The sequence below is a fragment of the Coturnix japonica genome, chromosome Z (assembly GCF_001577835.2).
Source record: "Coturnix japonica isolate 7356 chromosome Z, Coturnix japonica 2.1, whole genome shotgun sequence".
NCBI lineage: Eukaryota > Metazoa > Chordata > Aves > Galliformes > Phasianidae > Coturnix > Coturnix japonica.
In genome coordinates this window covers 40674645-40694416 of record NC_029547.1, presented here as the reverse complement: position 1 = coordinate 40694416, position 19772 = coordinate 40674645, and the positions used below count along the sequence as shown (strand labels likewise).

At 40.0% G+C, this 19772-nt stretch overlaps 1 protein-coding gene across 3 annotated transcripts in view; it reads right to left on the bottom strand.

The window, feature by feature from the left end:
- Nucleotides 1–19002, bottom strand: part of MCC (MCC regulator of WNT signaling pathway) — a 172168-nt gene extending 153166 nt beyond the window's left edge. Inside the window, exons 1-4 of one of the 3 annotated variants that reach the window (XM_032441473.1) lie at nucleotides 18681–18768; nucleotides 14651–14706; nucleotides 11213–11460; nucleotides 9732–9943 (exon numbers count right to left, since the gene is read on the bottom strand). In XM_032441473.1, coding sequence (XP_032297364.1) covers nucleotides 9732–9943; nucleotides 11213–11447 — 447 coding nt within the window. In that variant the 5' untranslated portion in view covers nucleotides 11448–11460; nucleotides 14651–14706; nucleotides 18681–18768. Of the gene's footprint in view, nucleotides 1–9731; nucleotides 9944–11212; nucleotides 11461–14650; nucleotides 14707–18680 lie in introns of all 3 variants that reach the window. The other 2 variants (XM_032441471.1, XM_032441472.1) reach the window with 2 other exon arrangements.
- Between the last annotated feature and the right edge of the window lie 770 nt (nucleotides 19003–19772).

Genomic DNA, 19772 nt, shown 5'->3' with positions numbered 1-19772 from the left:
ACGGCCCCCTGTCACGGACGCAGGTGGATTTTTAGTTCAAACCGTGACAGTCCTATAGGACGTTTTTGCTGGCATGAATAACAGGAGTATCAGCCTCACTGAGCTGGCATTTTGAGTTTTCATTATGGCAGGAATTGTAAGAAAAATCACTTCAACAACAATTTGAGCTGAAACAATACATATAAAACTCCCAGTGAATCAAACCCCCTAGTTTTATACCAGATCCATTTCACTACCAAAGAATTTAAGACTATTGCAGCTGAATTCCTACAGCTCTCAACTGATGTTTATTTTAATGGCTGTCTTCCTTGGCTACATAGTTTATCCATTGCTCACAAAGGTCAGGAAGTTAATCAAAATATGACCTCCATTCCCTCCCTGCTCAGTATCTAGAAAATAGGAATATTTCTTTATTTTTCCTATCTCTCCAGACAGCTGAACACAAAGCTCTCTACTCTAACTGCCTGTCTAGTACACAAAACACAATTTTCAGACCTTCTAACTCCCTTGCATTCTAACTTCTGAATTTCTCCAGCATATTTTTTCCTACACATGTTCCTACATTTAAGTTTCCCATTGTAAAATTCACAATTGCCTTACCTCTGCCTCATTCATTGCTATTTCCATCTTCAAACCTTATTTCATTATCAGTTCTTCATAAAACAGATACTGCCCTTCCAGAAATTCAAGTCGTTTATTCTGATTGCTTTCTCCCATGATGAAAAGTAGAGTTAACTGATGCAGCGCAACAAGGCGATCATCATAATCTGTGTCCTGGCTGAGAAATGGCAGTATGATTTTGTAGTACAAAATGAAGCAATCACGCTGAAAAATATCTTCACACAAAGCAGAAAGTGTAATTGATAGCAAGTATGTGTAAAGAAATATTCCATTTCCTTTGCACTGGCACCAATATTGTTTCCCCAAACAGCTATACTGACAGCCATAAAGAAAAAAAGAGAACATAAAGAGAAGCAGGGAATTTGAATGATGCCAGTGTTTTACATTGCTTTGTCTCAATATCCCAGATCCAACAGTGACAGAGAAACAGTTCCAGAGAGCAGAAGCATCTTGATGAATTTAATCACGGCATTGATAGATTTCTATGCAAACCCTGCCTTGCCTCGCGTGGTTGACAGAATAATGGTTGATTTCTCCATTTTAACCAAACAAGCACTGAACTGGAAAAGCACTTTGGAGTCCATTTACAACTGTGCATAGATGAAAGATTTTCACTATATTTTCAAAATTCCTGTGTATCATGTAATCAAAACAAAAGGGTTTTGCATATTATAACAGGGGAGAAGTAATAAGTCCTCTCATCTTTATTGTAAATGGGGATTCAATGAAGCTCACCATTATCAATAACAACTACAAACAGAAAAGCTGATAATACAAGATTGCCTGTGACTGGAGCTGCAAGGTAATCTTTTTGGCACGCGGGAATGCAGGAGGTTAATGTTATTTCAGCAGACTAATCCTAGTTCTCAGGTTCAGCTTAATGTTGCCAAACAGATATATTATTTCAATATTCTGTACAGATGTGTGCAGTGATGACAGCCCAGTGTACAAGACGAATTGCTCTTCATCTCAAACAACTGGAGAAAAAACAAATATTGGGAGAAGCGAAGAGATAATAGCTCTTGCACCAGGGCCAGAGCTCTTTTAACTACAGCAAACAAAAAACAGATGCATAAACAGCTTCTTAGCAGTAGAGAAGTTGAGGAGGACAGAATACAAAGTATTTGCAACTAAGTTCAATTCAGAGTTCTCAAGTTCAGTACCTACGCCTTCAAAACATCTACTTAAACACTCAAATATTTAATGCACCCCTTTCTTATAGCACCTGATTGGTATGTTCTTCTTCCAATTATACAATTACAATTGCAGAACTGTGTAAAAATCCATCATACTATGCACTTCATCCTCCTTACATACTTGTAAAGAATATTGTTAATGGTTTCATAAAAGATCCAATTAAAAGCATCAAGAAAAAGATCTACTAAAAGATTGCTTGAACACACATATCCTGTGCCAAAATCCCTAACTCTGGGCTGATAGAAGCTCTAAAAGGATTCAAACAAAACAAAATTAGAACAAAACAAAACTAAAAAAACAAACAAAAGGAACTTCAGGACAGAGTTGTTAGCAGGGGGATATAAAATTTATAATCTAACATGGAGAAAGTAATGGCATTAATGTGCTATAAGCAAGTTTCAAAAAGTTTGTAATTTGTTCAGCTGTACGTGAAGATCCAGAAACTACATATTAACACAGATGATTCCTGACAGAAATAATCCATAATCTCAGTTTTTAACTTGAAAAAGGAGAAACTGAGCACTACTAGAAGGATAGATACAGGAGCCAGGATTCTATGAATATATTGCACAATCCTATTACAACTTATGCCAGAATCTAATCACAGTACAGGTGTGTCTTCAAACTTCCTTGATGCTTCTCCTTAAAAAAAACATTCCCAAAAGCAATCCCTGGATGATTGCAATAAAACATTTAATTTAAGCTGATCACTATACATTAAACAAGTGAGAAAATTGTTCATCACTAGGTCTGCTGTAAAAGCAGATCCTTACTAAATAAAAAAGGCTCTCTTTTACACAAGTCTCACATCTCTGTGAAGTCCTCTGTTCTCACTTGCCTACAGAAGTATTTCTGCTTTCTTTGGCAACCAGATAATCTTTCCTGTACTTAAAGAGTCAATCTGAAAAAACATGTTCATCAGATTAGTTCAAATGTGACAATAATGAAGCTTAAAAATTACAGTGCAGACACAAAGGTTTACAGCTGGAGGAGAGTGCAGGAGAAAATGCTATGATCTTTTCAGGAGTAACATTTTTACTCACTTAATACTAACACTGTGGTGAGCTGTGCCAAATAAAAAACTAACACAGAGAAACAGATTCCTGTTGCCAGTTGCTAGTCATAACATATCAGTAAAGAAAAGCTTTTAGTTACAGAGGCACATGCTAGTTGTATCAGATACGACCCCAGAAATATCAGCTGGTTGGCTTATGGTCAAACACAGAGGTAAGACATCAAGTGAAGGAGTAACACGATGTACTGTCAGATGGTCTGAAATGCTAGAGAAGAGGCTGGGCAAAGATTAAACTTAGCACTTAAATTTGAACATGTGAATATATATAAAATACCAAGCAGCCCCACAACATTATCTTCCTACAGTACTAAGTACATTAAGGCATTGCAAGGAATCATTACATCTTAAATGCTCAACAACATGACAGCACTATTGAATTTACATACAGATCACTTAATTCAGATTTTACACACACTTCACATGCCCATAAATGGCTATTTTTAGCAAAGAATGAAATAGCCTATCAGTGTTTTTTCACATAGATATCCAGAACTGCACTACAGCTGAGATGAATACAGTACACAATGATAATCTTAAATATGATGTTTTATAGACAGAAGATTATATTCAGTTCAGGTTTGCCTAATTATGACACAAATTTTGCAGGTAAAAGAGTAAAAGCCACTGTCCACGAAAAATAAATAAATAAATAAATAAACAACAGTAATTTATATACTATTATCACTCAATATAAGCCATGTCAACTAAAAATAATAGCTTTCTCAAAACAATTGCTGTAGCTGTCCTAACTTGCAGCTCAATGATACTGACAGAAAAATAGCAATGCGTACAACTACAGTCTGACAAAGAGGTTACTGCAGTAACACCTATTTACAGAACACAATACTTTCCTAAGACAAAGACATTATGTTCTCATCTCTAGTGATCATGCTGAGAGAGTAACATCAATACAATTATATATAGCTTTGCTATGAATGTTCAAGTAGGAACATTCATGCCTTTGTTCTTCACAATCTTTTGAGTTGTTTATTCAGTAGAGATTGTAACTACATTTCACAGACAGCCCACAGCCAAAACTAAACTTGGTTTAATCACCTTAATTCCACTGTACAAAAAAGATCCCCCATCACACACAGATGCATGATCAAAGCATCAATTCCCAATCTAATGAAGTTTTTAATATCTCCAACTGAGTTACACATACAGGCAAGTCAGACAGAATTAGCTAAGGAATAACATATTCCAGAGGCACTACAAAAAGATGCTATAGTATTCTGTATTATTCTTTATGGAGACAGTCCAAAATCAGCTCCCTTTACAATGAGAAATGAGTGCAGATTTGGCAGGTGGAGCAGTTCAGAGAAATACTCTAGACATATCCATCTTGCATTGACAGCTCTGCTCAAGATAAAGCAGGATTATTCCCGCATCATCACTGGCCAGAACAATGAAATGCTGTGGGAAGCAATTTTGGCAAGTCTGTGAATTTGCCCTCTCTCTGCATTAGTAAGAAGATGTCAATCTGTGGCTCTTGCACAGCTGCTTTGAAGAGGAAAACAACATCACAAGCTTCTAAAAGCAAGTGGTCATGACAGCAACCTACCACAGGCTTTTTCTCAAAACTACAGCTCTATTCTTCCCCTCTGCAAGTTAATCATACTTCCACCAAACCTTTCCTAAATATTTTCAACTAATTGAGTTGTATCTATATAACTGTAGTGTCTTAGGAAGGAAAAACTCATAAAGGCTCCCAGATCTAATCAACTCAAGTATCGGACAGTTTAAACATCTATCGATGTCCTCTGGGCCACATTTTTGAAATGTAAAATCTTTGTGCAGAGCCTTTCTGAACAAAAAAAATCAGTTATTTCCATCTGACAGAATGTGTGAAATAATATCATTATGACAAATCAAACCATCCCAGTTGGTTCCACATAGGTAAATACAGCTATTTGTGACAACAAATACATCCCTCTTACCTACACTGAACTTAGTCGACAGAAGAAAACAATAAGAACACAGAAATGCATGAGCATTTGTATATATACATACAACCCAAAGAAAATAAAAGAAGTATCAAGTTAATCTAGTCTGTTTTTATCATTTGCAAGGACAATACATAAAGTGAACTAAACATCTCCAAATTTAATTCCTTCAGATTATTAAAATTCACTGCAGTTCTAATATGAAACATGCATATCACACTGAGGTATTGCCCTGTATGAAATTTGCAGAGAACAGCACTTTATCTCTTTGTCATTGGACAGTTGGACTGGATGATCTTAGAGGCCTTTTCCAACCTTGGTGATTCTCCTGCAACAGAGGAATGCCGTTCTCCCTGACAGTAGCACAGGGAACGAATCAAGACTCCATGGCTCTTAGTAATTGAGCAGATATGACACCACCAAATCAGTTATTTCTCTAGTTACAGAACACACTACTGTGGATGTTCTCATCACACACTTCTCACCCAACCTTGCAGATTCCAGTAGAAATAAAAAACAAATCAGCAAACACGCACCCTCCTGACAGAAATAATTTGAAATGCTTGAATTCTTTGCTATCCATGAGATATATTTAGGTTTGTATCCAACTGCAATAAAAAACAAGCTCACAGATGACTACATTTGGAAGACATATGAGGGTTCTTGTGACAGATAACTGCAGTAGTATTTAACCTACTTGCATGAACAGGTACATCATTAGTAAGTGGTGGCGGGTCACGTGAAAGGTTAATATGTTAGTCATAAATACTGGTAACAAGGTGAAAAGTGATAAAGAGAGATGTGTTGAGTGAGGAATATTGTCTATGCTTTAGGAGTATATGAAGAATGTTATTAGCCCTACTACAAAGTATTAAACCAAAAGGATTTAATTTAAGTAACAAGAAAAAGTATTCAAATAGGGGAAATGCGAGGGTGTTCATAGAAAAAAAAAAAACAAAAAAAAGATAATCTCTAACCAGAAAGCATCCAGGTTCAGAGACATACAATTTCTTTTTTTTTCTTTTTTTTTCTTTTCTTTTTTTTTTTTTTTTCAGAATTCCAAGTCTGAACTCTGAACACCTTCAGATAAATATAAAAAACACTCCTTTCAAGAGGGTGTCAGTATGGCCTGTATGGATATACTGGAGGGAAGTTCAACTGTCTAGAACTGTTCATAACAGCAGGATGACAAAGAAAGGCTCTGCTCTGCTTCTGCATAATCATTCTGAAGAAGATTAAAAATCTCTGGCTACTTTTAGGAGCATTTAAAATTCCTGAGAGAAGTATCTACACATCATCTGTTTTAAAATATTTGCTTTTCTATAACAAAGTTTTACAAAAGAAATACAAATTTGAACAGCAGAAACGCGTTACTGAAGATCTAAAGATCCATTAGGTTTTTTTTAGGTAACCCTAGAAAGAGTACAAAGTAGTTTGTCCAGTTTCTTTACGAAAACATCTGAGGATTAAACCCACAATAATGTGAAATCTGAAATCTGAGATTTCTGAAAATGAATACAAGAGACCTGAGAGGTTTCTCATTGTGCTAAAAAAAGGTAGATAAATCAATTTGAGAAGGAGACATGGAAGGTAGTAACCATACAGATCACATCTCTAAGGCAATGTATCTCTCGTTACAAGTATAAATGCAGATTGTAGTAAACAAGCCTCTCATTATTAATAGTGTAAATGAAATAAATGGAAATCACAAAAAACAGAGTAAATATTCTCTCCACTTTCCCTCGCCCCTCTTCTTTGTGATAAAGCCAAAGCAAACATTTGCATATGACTCATGACCCCAGTGCTTAGCAGGGGTCAAATGAAGATGCTATGAAGACTGTATTCATCTACATATAAATGAGAGATATCTGATCGTAATATTGTTTCAAAGACCACAGGAAGAATATTTGAGAACAGAAGTGAGTTAAGTGAGTTAAAAACAAAGATTAGGTGTCTCTCAAAACCATAAGCGTAAAGGGAACATAGAGATGGCAATAAAGAGAAAGCTATTATACATTTGGAGAACTTCATTTCTTCTGAGGCTTTCTGTTTTTACCGTTAATGTATCCGCCTGTCAGAGCAGTGCAGTATCACAGAATCAAAGAACTACTAAGGTTGGAAAAGAACTCTGAAACCATATGGGCCAACCCCCAACTCATCTCCACCATGCTCACTAATGATGTCCCTCAGTGCCATATTGATGTGGTTCTTGACTCTCCCAGGGATCATGACACCACCAGCTTCCCCAGGCAGTCTGTTTCAGTGACTGACCATTCTTTTGTTAAAGAAATTTTTCCTCACATCCAGATTGAACGTCCCATGACACAATTTAAGGCCATTCCTTCTTGTCATATCACTAGTTACACAAAAGAAGAGGCCAACCCCACCTTGCTACAACCTCCTTTCTAGCAGTTGTAGAGAGTGATAAAGTCTCCCCTGAGCCTTCACTTCTACAGACTAAATAATCCCATCTCCCTCAAGCATTCCCCAAAAGACCTGTCATCCAGACCCTTCACATCTTTTCTGTCCTTCTCCAAACACGCTTCAGGGTCTCAATATCTTTCTTGTAGAAAGGAGCCCAAAACTGTGCACAGTATTTGAGGTGTGGCCTCATCAGCGCTGAGCAGAGAGGTCACCTCTCTGCTCCATCTGGTAACACAATTTCTGATACAAGCCAGGATGCAGTTTGCATTCTTGGCCACCAGGGCACACTGCTCATGTTCAGCTTTGTGTCAACACCCCCAGGTCCATTTCCTCCACACAGGCTAGCAAAGCCATTATCACTTCTGAATCAACATCTGCCAGGATGAACATAACAAGAGGACATAATAAGAACATACTCATCTTGAAATCTGAATGAAGTTCAGATTCAAAAAGCATTCAGGAACTCACAATTTCTACTCTGGAAAGAAAAGTCTTAACCCATTCTTTTAGTGTACGTATATTAGTCCTAAGCTGCTCCACTTAATCTTTTAAACTGTATCTTACATTTTTTTAAATAAATAAATTAGAAGTAGCTCGTGTTTTTCCAAAATCCATATAGTTTTAAGCAGATCAAGCAAAGCTATCTTCCTTAGAAGCAGACTTGCACCTTTTTAATGAACAACCACAAGTGCAGTTTTCAGCATGGGGAAGTACTAATGTTACCAGCAAGTTTAGTTTCATTTTAATTTGGCAGTGTTATCATGCAAACCAGAGAACAAGGAAAAATATGGCAGAGAAAGACATTAAAAAAAATAGTTAAAACCATTCAGAAATTCACCTATTAGTAGTTTGGACCATGCTTCTACATTTGACTATTACAGTGATATTTGAGTCAGGATCAAATATATTGCCAGATATATGACACTGTTTCTCCAAAATCTACTGCTCAGTTAAAGTAGGTTTTAGACTGGTTGGATACTATTGCTCTCAAATAAATCCAGATATTCTCCCTTACTCAAAATAGTGCACATCTCCAGAAACAAAACAGGATGTATAAGTAACAATACTAGCTGGCCCAGATTCCTGTCCTATTCTCTTTAAAAAATCATGTTTCTACTTTTTCTGCTTTATAGAGATTTCATACGTTTCTGTCCAGTTTTCATTCACTGGTTTACTACTAAGTAAACTCTCTCTAGGAAGCATCGGATATAATTCCATTAATTGTCAACTTTCTTGAATTTTTTTGTCTTTCAGGTACATTTAAATATCTACAAATTTTTAATCTACGTAGGGAAACCAGGTCCTGAATCAGATTGCATTCAAAACAAGCAAACAAGAAAAACATAGGATCTATTCAAAACACTTTCAGAAGATATTGTATTGTTTTATTTTTCAGTAATGTAGCTCAAAGAAGTTGATTTTCCTCAGCTGCCAGCAACCACTTCCATTAGACATTAACTCTTAAGCAGGAAGCTGGACTAGACAACCTCCTGAGGTTCACTTGCAGCTAGAATTCCCCTATGTGAATTTCATGGAAGATAAATGGGACAAGCAATCACTTCAAAAACAAAACCTTTCCTCTTTCATATTTTACTTCTCCACTTAAAATTCTGTGCAGCAGAAGTCAGGACCATGTTACAAAATGGCCTTATATTACATGCCTCACTTAGAACTAAAATATGGATTTGTTCAAAATGTATTGATGGAGAAGCCAAAAGCAATGCCTTACACGTACAATATTTGCATATCTTAACATAATAAAGAATAGCTCTTGTGTATAGAAATAGGAAGCATAAGACCATCAGTCAAGCCCAGCTCATGGCTCCATATAGGACCACCCAAAATTCAAACCCTTTGCCTGAAAGTTGTGCAAACAGTCCCAGAACTCAGGCAGCTCAGTCATGCCCACTGCCCTGTGGTGCAGAACGTTTCCGTAACATCCCCCCTGCCCCTCCCCTGGCACAGCTCCATGCCTGTTCCCTCAGGCCCTGTCCCTGTCACACAGAGCAGAGCATGTAGCCAGGGCTGCCCCATCCCAGGTGCAGAACCCAGCACTTGATTATGTTAAAATACATGCAGCTGGTGATTGCCCAGCCCTCTCATTGTCACAGTCCCTCTGCAAGGCCCCTCTGCCTGAAGTCAACAGCTCTTCTCAATTTAGTGTTGTCACTGGCAGGAATGGGTTGGAAGCTTTCACACATACCTCTTCTTTTGCTAAACTGTGTATCTTAAGAACTTGAACATGGTTCCTCACTGACGACTATACTTTTTCACTCAATTATATGAGCTTTGGAAATATTATACACCACCACTTCCTAAAATCACATTTACGTTCTTGTAAATGAAATGCACCAGCAGCCTGACATTGCTTCCATGATTGTTCAATGGCTGAATTAACATGCTTTTTCAGAGAATAATAAGTGAAAATAAAAATAATATACAGGACTTGAGAGGAAAAACATACTTACAGTGTTGGCAAGTTCCAAGTAATTTCCTCCAATGGAGCTACTATAATTTGAGGCCTGAGCTAGAAGCTTCTGCAGAGCAGCTTGTTTAGTCACACTACTTCCACCATTTTCCAATACCTTCCGTAGTGTAAAATGACTCTGGAGGTCTGGACTCTGAAGATCTCTTGCTCCTGAATCATACTCCCAGCTTTCTCTGGCTCCCGATAAGGCACCTAAAATGCAAAAATTAAAGACTGTTAAAATATAAGCTATGTATAGAGAGGCCCCATCCAGCCTGGCCTTGAATGCTTCCAGGGAGGGGGCATCCACAACCACTCTGGACAACCTGTTCCAGTGTCTTATCACCCTCACGGTAAATAATTGCTTCCTAATACCTAGTCTAAACCTACCCCCTTCCAGCTTAAAACCACAATTCTGTGATTCTGTGATTTCTCTAGTCTTGTCAATAAACACCTGTATAAAAAGTCCCTCCCCAGCTTTCCTATAGGTCCCCTTCAGGTACTAGAAGGTCTCTTTCTACAAGGTCTCCTAGAAGCCTTCTCCAGGCTCCCAGCTCTTTCAATGTGTCTTCACAGGGCAGGTGTTCCAGCTCTCTGATCATCTTCAATGCTGTCCTTCAGACACACTCTAACAAATGTCCTTTTCATACCGGTGGCCCCAGAAATGGATGCAGAACTCCAGGTAAGGTCTCATAGATGCAGAGTTTATTTTATAGCTATTTCTCTCTCTTGCATAAACATTATAAGCAAGCGTTTACTAATCAGTGTTTATTGTTTAATTAGTAAAATGCTATGGAGAAAGAATAAACTATGTAACAACTAGCACAGTGCTTTCCCGTTCACTCACCCAAAATTTTAAGCTGCAAAAGGGCAGCGAGAAGGGAAGCAAGTTGGCAACTAAGATGTCTCTTAAGATCAACATCTTTTCCCCACTGCAAAGCAGTCATATCTAACAAACTGACTTAAGAAACTCAGAGGTGGTTTTCCGCACTTACTGTAAAGAGAATACACTAGTCTTTGAGTATGTAAGTAGAAAACAACATGGAACAAAGAATTACACTTTATACTAATATAATTAACATGATTCATTATCACAAGTACAGGTAACAATTAAAAATTAATTTGACTACTTTTACATTGAAAGTAAGACATCATTACCAGTAGTTAACACCCAAGGCACACATTCATTACACGCTGTGTACTACATACAGTGCTACACATATCTGCCCTCTTGTGGCTACGGTATACAGTATACCAGAAAAATCTGCAACCAAAAGAACTGAAGCACAGAGATTCCTTGAGAGCCTGAAGGAGACAGGTAATCAGTTCTGGTATCTCCAAGATAGGAATACAGGAGACAGCCATAAAATTGACAACATGTTACATCATACTTGTTTTTACTGAGGTAAAACAGTATTAAGCTCCCTCAGAGCTTAATGTCTGTTAAACAACATTAGCAGGACATTTAGATGTCAAACCTACCTAAACTGTTATTGCTGCTAGTTGGCCAGGAAGCTATCCTATCTCTTAACTTCTTCTTTATACAAGAGTCATCCGATTTCACAGAAAGTTCCACTTCCTCCTTCCTGATTTCTTGCACCAGTTGCATGCGGCACTGGCTAAAATCCTGGAAGGAAATTTTTCCATTTTCATCTGCTCCCAGCTGGTGCATGATCTCAGCAACAGACTCCTCCATGTTCAGCTGGCGGCACACCATCAGCAAGTCATTCCTAAGGATATTTTTAGAGGGAAAATTGGGGTAAGGGAGGGAGAAAAGTTCAAGAAAGATTGGAAAAATGGGAATGGAGAAGAAAAAAACAAGACAATTTAGTTCAGAAGGGATACTTTGTATAATTTTGAAATGCATAAATGTACAGACATTTAAACCCAATAAGCCAACTGCTGTTTTCTATCAATCTATGACCTGAAATTGGAAAGAAACTGTAACACAGAAAGACCATGGAAAAGAAGAAAGATTTCTCCTCAATTAATTTCACGCTATTTTCATCACTTTGACTACCAGAGACACAAGTGAGAGCTGAATCATGCTGTTGATCTTCACAGTAATATGACATACTAAGAAATTAAATCATTACATTTCAGTTGGATCAGTGGCAGCTTTGATTTCCATTTTATTGAGAGTAGGCCAGGGAAATCTCTCTTGCCACCAAACAGTAAGTTAAAGAGGAAAAAGGTATTTAGAGTTAGAAAAGAGCATTTGGAATAATTGCTTTCAAGCCTGTCTGCAAGTATCATGACTGCAAAATCCTCTCGAGAAGTTTGCTTGGTCTAACTGTTAAATGAAATTCAAAGCAGAGAGGAGAGCCACACTGCATAATATACTCTGAGTGCAAGTGGCTAAAAGACAACGGCAACCAAGTCAACAGGGTAGTTACTGAAAGCATCATATACTTAACAAATGCATACAGTGTGTCCTTTAGGTAAAAACATGTAAACATACTGTTGAGGAATGAACCATCCAGCAACACTAAGGTCAATGTTACTTTCTATTTTGTGTGAAGAATGAAGGAATCTCATGAACATAAAACTGCTAAAACCCACCAGTCACCACTTCACTGTGCTCAGATCCACTTTTCTGTCTCCACAGCAGTTCAGCAAGTGTCCATGAATGCCAATGGGTACCATTTTTTCTGTACAGGGGAGTTCAGTGACACACACTTGCTTCACCTGCACTCATCTGTCAGACGCCATTTTGTCAGACTGCCCCTCCACTGTCATCTGTCACATTGTAACAAATGTAACAGAATACTAGCAGAAAGGCTCAATCTCTACTACCATACCAGCACCCACCTCTGAAGTCATAGGGCAACATAATAGGAGGCATTACTTTTGGAGCAGCCCTCGTAAAACACATAACTTAGTTAAAGTAAGTTTTGTTACTTGCATACATTATTTTTCAAAGGTTTTTATTAAAACACATTAAAAAAAAATAAAAAGCATAAAACTAGTGGGATATGTGACATTGTTTCTGTAAAGCTAACCCATCAGTCTGGTTTGATGGCAGTGACTGCAATCCTTAGTAAGCTCTCAAGGTGTTCATCAGAGTCTTCTGATGAAATTTTACTCCTCCTGTGTTTTATCCTTGAAAACACTTGTTCTCAAACCTGCATGCTGCCAGAAAGTGATGACATGAGTAATGTGATTGTGAAGTGAGGGGTATTTCTCTCTGGTCAGATAGGTCTTTAAAAGCCTGGTGAAGAGACACAGTAAGATTTTTTATTTCATCTCTTATCCATCCCATTGAAAATCTGCATTGATGTCGACTGAAAATGGAGTCCCAAATCCATTTTTAAAATTACTTTTTTTTTTTTTTTTAATTTTAAAAATTTGAAACCTATTCTCAAATTCCTATATCAAAATGGAAAGCACAGCTGCACTGTTCTCCCTGCTCACAAAACACAGTTTAGCCAATGTATCAAAATGCATAACTCTGTTTGCCATCACTTGAGCTTGCACTGAGCTATGCCTGGTGCCTGGGATGATACCATAAGAGTGACAGTCGCACAGCTGGGACAACACCGTGATGGCACAGCAGCAGCAGGTGTGGACCACGGTGTGAGTCAGGTTGGGCTGTGGGCTGTAGGTTGGACATGTCTGTTCTATGGAGGAATTAAGATCCCTCAGATGCCTGCCTATGTGACCTACTGGAGGGAACCTTCTTTAGCAGGGTGGCAGGACTCAGTGATATCTTGAGGTCCCTTCCAACCCTGCAATTCTCTGATTCTGTGATTCCATGGCCATATGTAGCCAGCTCATTTAAGTATACACCAAAAAAGAGAAAAAAAAGGGGCCATCTTGAATTTCCTGCAACAACATATTTTGAGTCTCACATGCACCAAACAACCAACACCACAGAAACATAAACACTAAATTTGTCTGCCATAAATAACCAAAGTTAACTTTCCACCTCTCATTTAGTCATTCTTTTTCTGCTTCAGTAGATACTTCATTAAGTATAGTAGTTCCAGCACATTATAAAAAATATATAAAAGCAGCTACCTAAAAAAGAGAACTTTCTTTGTAATTCCTCTTGTGGAGAGTGACAGGCAGAACCGAATCATAATTTTGTTTCATTAAAAACAGAGTAAATAGAAGCATTTTGCCCTCTTAAGAATACCTTCTTTCCCAATTGCATGTGGCTACCTGAATGAGAAACAGTGAAAGGGGTAACAAAACAACAGAGAGCAAAAAACCTGGGAATGTCCCATCTATTGAAGCCCATTAAAAAGGGAAGTATCAACATCTTATTTGTTGAAAAAATTATGAATTTCCAAAAACATGTGCCACTAAAACCATTCACGTAACATGAAATCTAAACTGCTTCTGAGAAATGCTGTCAAAGGATGCACTGCTTCAGCGTGTGCTTTTATAAACAAAAGCTCAAATCAACAAGTTTGTTGTTATTTAAACATCTCACTTTGTTTTTACTACAGATTTTCAGTAAGATACTAAGTACAATGTAAAAATCAATAGTCTATACATAAGAAAGTATTGCCAGACTCTACAAGCAGAACTCCATACATTATTCTTAAAATAATAATGAAATTTACTCTATTGAATTAAACACCACCTTTGCCTTTTTTCTGAATAAACTCAGAAGTCGTTGTATTTTAAATTTTAAATCAGAAAACGCGTTTATTTGTAACTTATTTATGAAACTGATTTTATTTTATTCACCCAGTATCTTTGCAGCTCATAGCTTCATTTGTTCAACAAAAACACACTCCAAATTAGCTTACCTTAAACCACACAGTGTTGCAGTGTAATAATCTAGGAACCCATTTAGTGACTTCTGCAGTAAAGGTCAAATTTATTATATGTATAAAAGGAGCACTGGTGCCATCAACATATAATAAAGGCATTTAAGTTTCCGAAGAAGATATTTATCTAGTTCAATACCTGTAAAAAATCGTGTTTTCATTTGGTTTCACTTTCCTCACTGACAACCATAAAGGCTACAAAAAGAAAAGATGACAAGCACTTGAAAGATGTCAATAAATAAATAAATAAATAAATTACTACATGTCCCATAAAGAGGAAAATAACATTTCATCGCCAATTAACAAGTTAGAGGGCTTGAGTTTTCCTAATACTTTTTTGTACTGGATGTTGCAGAACTTCAACATGCATGTGTCAAATGCAATGCAGAGACTGACAGAGGCTCTTTGTGCCCAGTCATTCAGATTCTTCTTTGTTACACCCATCAACAGAACATTCTTCACAAGTACACTCATATCATCCTAATAATTTGGGAAAGAATAACCAGCACATTAGTAGAGAGCTGTAAAATTAGTCATAGGACATGCTCCTCCCCTCCATCTGTGCCTCTATTTCCCTATCTTTTATTTAAAAAAAAAAAAAAAAAAAAAAAAGTTTACAGTTTGATGCACAACAAAGCATTTACACAGCTGAGTCACCATGTAACTTAATTAGGAATGCAAATAGCTCTTTTCCTCATGCAATATGAACTAAGTAAACACGGGTACAAAATGTCTGCCTTTGCTTCAAGAAAAATCTTTTCCCTAACTATTCAGGATTAGGAAAGGAAGATGTCTTGCAAACAAATTACTATATGCATTGTGCAAACAAATGACTGCAAAAGCTTTAGCCCTGTAAGCAAACCTGAAGTGAGAGCGGATTTAAAAGATGTGACAACTTACGACAAATAACAGCTGCAGAACTACAAATTTAAACCCTCCTGTACTGAAAATTAAGTTCTGAAGAGGCTCAAACTAGTAAGAAGCTATAAATCTGCTGTATGCTATGATGAAGCAGTCAATTTTGCAGTGTTTTTCATCTCCTTCAACAGATGCCCAGGCATTTACTGCAATGTTTAACCTGCTGTAAAGGGCACGACTAGCGTGCAGAAGTTAACCTACCATCTCTACTGTGGCTACAAGGAAAGCAATGAAGATACTTCTGCCCTCAAAGACTAAAAACACCACAGCCTCCACCAGTAATGGAAAGACCATGGAAGAAAGGAATTTAATTTAATGCAATAAATAAATAAAACTGTCTTCAATTCACTGCTTAAAAAAGATGTAATTTCCAAAACACTAAGACTGCAAACCATGACCAAAAAATATACTCTTAACAGAGGTATAGTGTGCCAGTGAACCAGAAGGAATTGTCTGCAAGACCTGGAGGCACATACTACAAACATACCCTGAAAACCATTGATCAAGTCTGCTTGTGCATTGTCATAGATCACAAGAGGAACAGATAGACTACATAAAGCAAGGAGTACATTGCACATTATAAACACACTATATAAAGCAAGGAGTACATTGCACTTATGCAGGCTAATGAAGTCCAGAAGAGCTATATCCTGGGCTCCATTAAAAGCGGAGGGGTCAGCAGGGAGAGGGAGGCGATCATCCTCCTCTATTCAGCTCCTGTGAGGCCCCATCTGGAGCACTGCATCCAGGCCTGGGGCCTTCAGCACAAGAAAGATGCAGAGCTCTTGGAACAGGTCCAGAGTTGGGCCATGAAGATGATCAGAGGGCTGGAGCACCTCTGCTATGAGGAAAGGTTGGGGGAACTGGGCTTGTTTGGCTTTGAGAAGAGAAGGATCTGGGGAGACCTCACTGGGGCCTTCCAATACTTGAAGGGTGCATATACACAGGAGAGGGAAGGGCTGGATAGCGATACGACAAGGGGGAATGGTTTTAAACTGAGACAGAGGAGTTTGGGTTAGACATTAGGAGGAAGTTTTTCACTCAGAGTGGTGATGCACTGGAACAGGTTGCTCAAGGAGGTTGTGGATGCCCCATCCCTGGAGGCATTCAAGGCCAGGAGTTCTGATCATGATGATGACAATTTCATGTTGAAGGTACTAATCCCTTATGCAACAAGATGCTAATAAGTCTCAACAACAGACCTACCATACCCAGAGGGGTTTTCTACTATTGCTATCTTCTGGGTTGTATTTCTGTTTGCTACTGAAATCCCCTTCAGACATGTTCCCAGAGTTCTTAATGGTCTCAACAGTGCAGATCAACCAACACTCAGAAACACTCTAAAATACACATAATACTAACTTGGAATGAAAGTTTAAGGAAAAGCTCATCAGAAATCTGAACGGTTTGTGTCATGGGAGCACCTCTCAACTGTCCATATGGAGCAGAGTGACGAAGGTCTCACAGTAAGTGCTTTAAAAGACAAATATACAGAACTCAATAGAGTTTACATTATGGAAAAGCACCAAATTGCAGATCAGAGAACGTGCTGAGAGGAGGCAGCACGTGCTTTAAGTGAACATACAAAGTTTTCTGACATCAGAATAATTTCCATGAGGACAGTAAACAAATGTAAAGAGAAGTGATCCTAACATAGTGGTTGGAAGGCATACATTTTCTTAGTTTACATTTCAGAACCACAACTGTCAAAATAATTACTAGATGGGGGGAGGGGAAGGGGGGGGGAAGTGTTTAGGGAGCTGTTTAGATAAAAGATATCATGACCCTCAGGTTTTACTTTTAAAGTGACTGCCAGCTGTTAGAGATTTTCAGCAACTTTCTGGTTCCAAAGAGACCGAGGGGACTGAAGTTTACTTAGCCTTTCCATAGGGTTATACTCTCAGGTTAGATGACAAACTCTAAAATTCCCTCTCTCTGACTCAGCTCTCTGGAGATGCTCACTCACTGCAACCAGCACAGGATTCGATTTTCATCACCTCTTACGTTTGGAAACCCTAATGTTTTCAAAATCATTGTGCAAGAGTCCCCAGCAGGACCTTACAGTATTTGAAGGGAGCTTATAAACAGATAGGGGATAGCCTTTTTTACAGTCTGGTAGTGATAGAACATGGGCAGAGGGGAATGGCTTCAAACTGAAAGAGGGAAGATTTAAGTTAGATGTTAGAAGGTAATTCCTTACTTAGAGGGAGGTGAAGCACAGGCTGTGCAGAGAAACTGTAGATACCTCATACCTGGAGGTGCTCAAGGTCAGCCTGGATGGGGACCTGGGCAGCCTGATCTGGTGGCAAACTCTGCCCATGGCAAGGGAAGTTGGAAATGGGTGGGCTTTCAGGTTCCTTCCAATACAAACGAGTATATGATTCTATACTCCCAGTTCTGGAGTATAGAATAGTAGCAGAGTAGTTCCAGATTTATCCTTACAATGTACCCAACACTAATCAAGAGATGCTGCCAATAATCCCATACATTTGAACATTTCACTATGGCTTATACACAGACACCTAGTACAAATGCACAAACTCACCACTGCTCAAAGAAATTTATCAGCTCAGGTAACAGCTCTGAAACTAACACGGGACAAGTGCAGGAACGTACATGAAGCTGCAATGCAAGGATGCTGGTAAAAACATGGGGAAACGAGATATTCTGGAAAAACTGTACAAATTTTACCTTATATCATGACATCCAGGGCTCTACCTCCACAGTGCGTTACAGCAATGAGCCCTACAGACCTTCTCACACTGACACCTGCGGGCTCACCTGAGGGAGCATCCGCAAAGGACGTCTTTCTACCGAGCACTCAACAGAACTGTCACACCTTCCTCCACGACTATTCACAGCTTTATCTTTACCCACGAAAATCACCTGCCCGCTGATGGTTGGGGCGCACAAGTTTCGCAGCCCCAACCTGCTGTTGTGTCGCTTCCGCAGTCCCCGAGCAGAGCAGCTCCCACGGGCGCAAGCTGTGTCCCGGCTCAGGAGCCCACAGACACGTGGGGACAGCGGAGCAGCGGCGGGGAACGCCCGCCCCGCTCGCCCACCACCCTCGGGGAGGCAGCGGCCGTCATGAGCCCACGGCAGGGAGGAGGGGGCGGTCGGTCTGCGCGCCGGCGGAGGGTCCGGCCTGGCGGCAGGCACGACTGCCCGGCCGCCTCCCACCGCTCCGCTCCGAGCGGCAAACTTGCAAGAAGTTGAGACGGCACTTCGCGGGGGCGGCTCCGCGCCGCTACCTGCTGATGAAGCCGTCCCCGTCGCCGTCGCAGGTCTGGAAAAGGCGCCTCATCCTCTCCTCCTCGCCAGTGCTGGAGGTATCGCTGCTGCTGCTCCCGGCGCTGCTCACCTCTGCTGCGGCAGCTGCCGCCATCATGCGCCCAGCTCCGGAGAAGGAATCGGCACCACCTCCTCAACCGCCAGGGATTCCCAGTCCTGCCGCGCCTGCCAAGTGCGAGCGGCAGCACAAAGCCAGCGCGAGGGTGGGGAGCCCCGGGGCACGGCCCCGCCGCACGCCGACCCACTGCGTGCTCCTACGGAACCAGGGCGCGTGCCCGAGGGCGGCAGGAGCGACGCGGCCCCGCCGAAGCGCCGCCCCCGGTCCGGCCGGCACCCAGCGGAGGGTGTAGCACTGCCTTGCGCCTCTGTGTCCTGCTGGGAGAGTCCTGCCGTTCTGCCCTCCTCCCGCCGGCCTCTGCCCCACTACCAAAAATCGTGGTGGTCTGTGGGCAGCACTGAGAAAGTGAATGTTTGCCCTCTTTATTAGGGTTACACTCTGCCCTAGGGACCAACAAGTGCTGGGAAAATCTTGACCAAGCTGGTCCTCTGGGGATCATGTGATTTTATAGAAGCACAGAATCACAGAATTATCAAGGTTGGAAAAGACCTACAAGATCATCTAGTCCAACCATTACCAATACTTCCCAGCTAAATCATATTCATCAACACAACATCCAAACGTTTCTTGAACACTCCCATGGTCGGTGACTCCACCGTCTCCCTGGGCAGTGCATTCCAATGCCTGACTACCCTTTCCAAGAAGTAATAATTCCTAATGTCCAGCCTAAAGCACAGAATATCTCAAGCTGGATCCCAGGGATCACTGAGTTCATCACCTAGCTCCACACAGCGCCATCCTATAATATTCAGACACTGTTTGGAAGCACTGCTTTGATGCTTCCAGAACTCCAGCTCTTAGGGCCATGCCTACCACATGCTGGTGAAGAACCTTTCCCTAACAACCTCTGCCTGACGCTCCCCTGACACAGCTCCCCATTCCACTCACTTGGCTCCTGTTGCTGTCCCACTGCTCCTAGTGAGGATCTGCATGC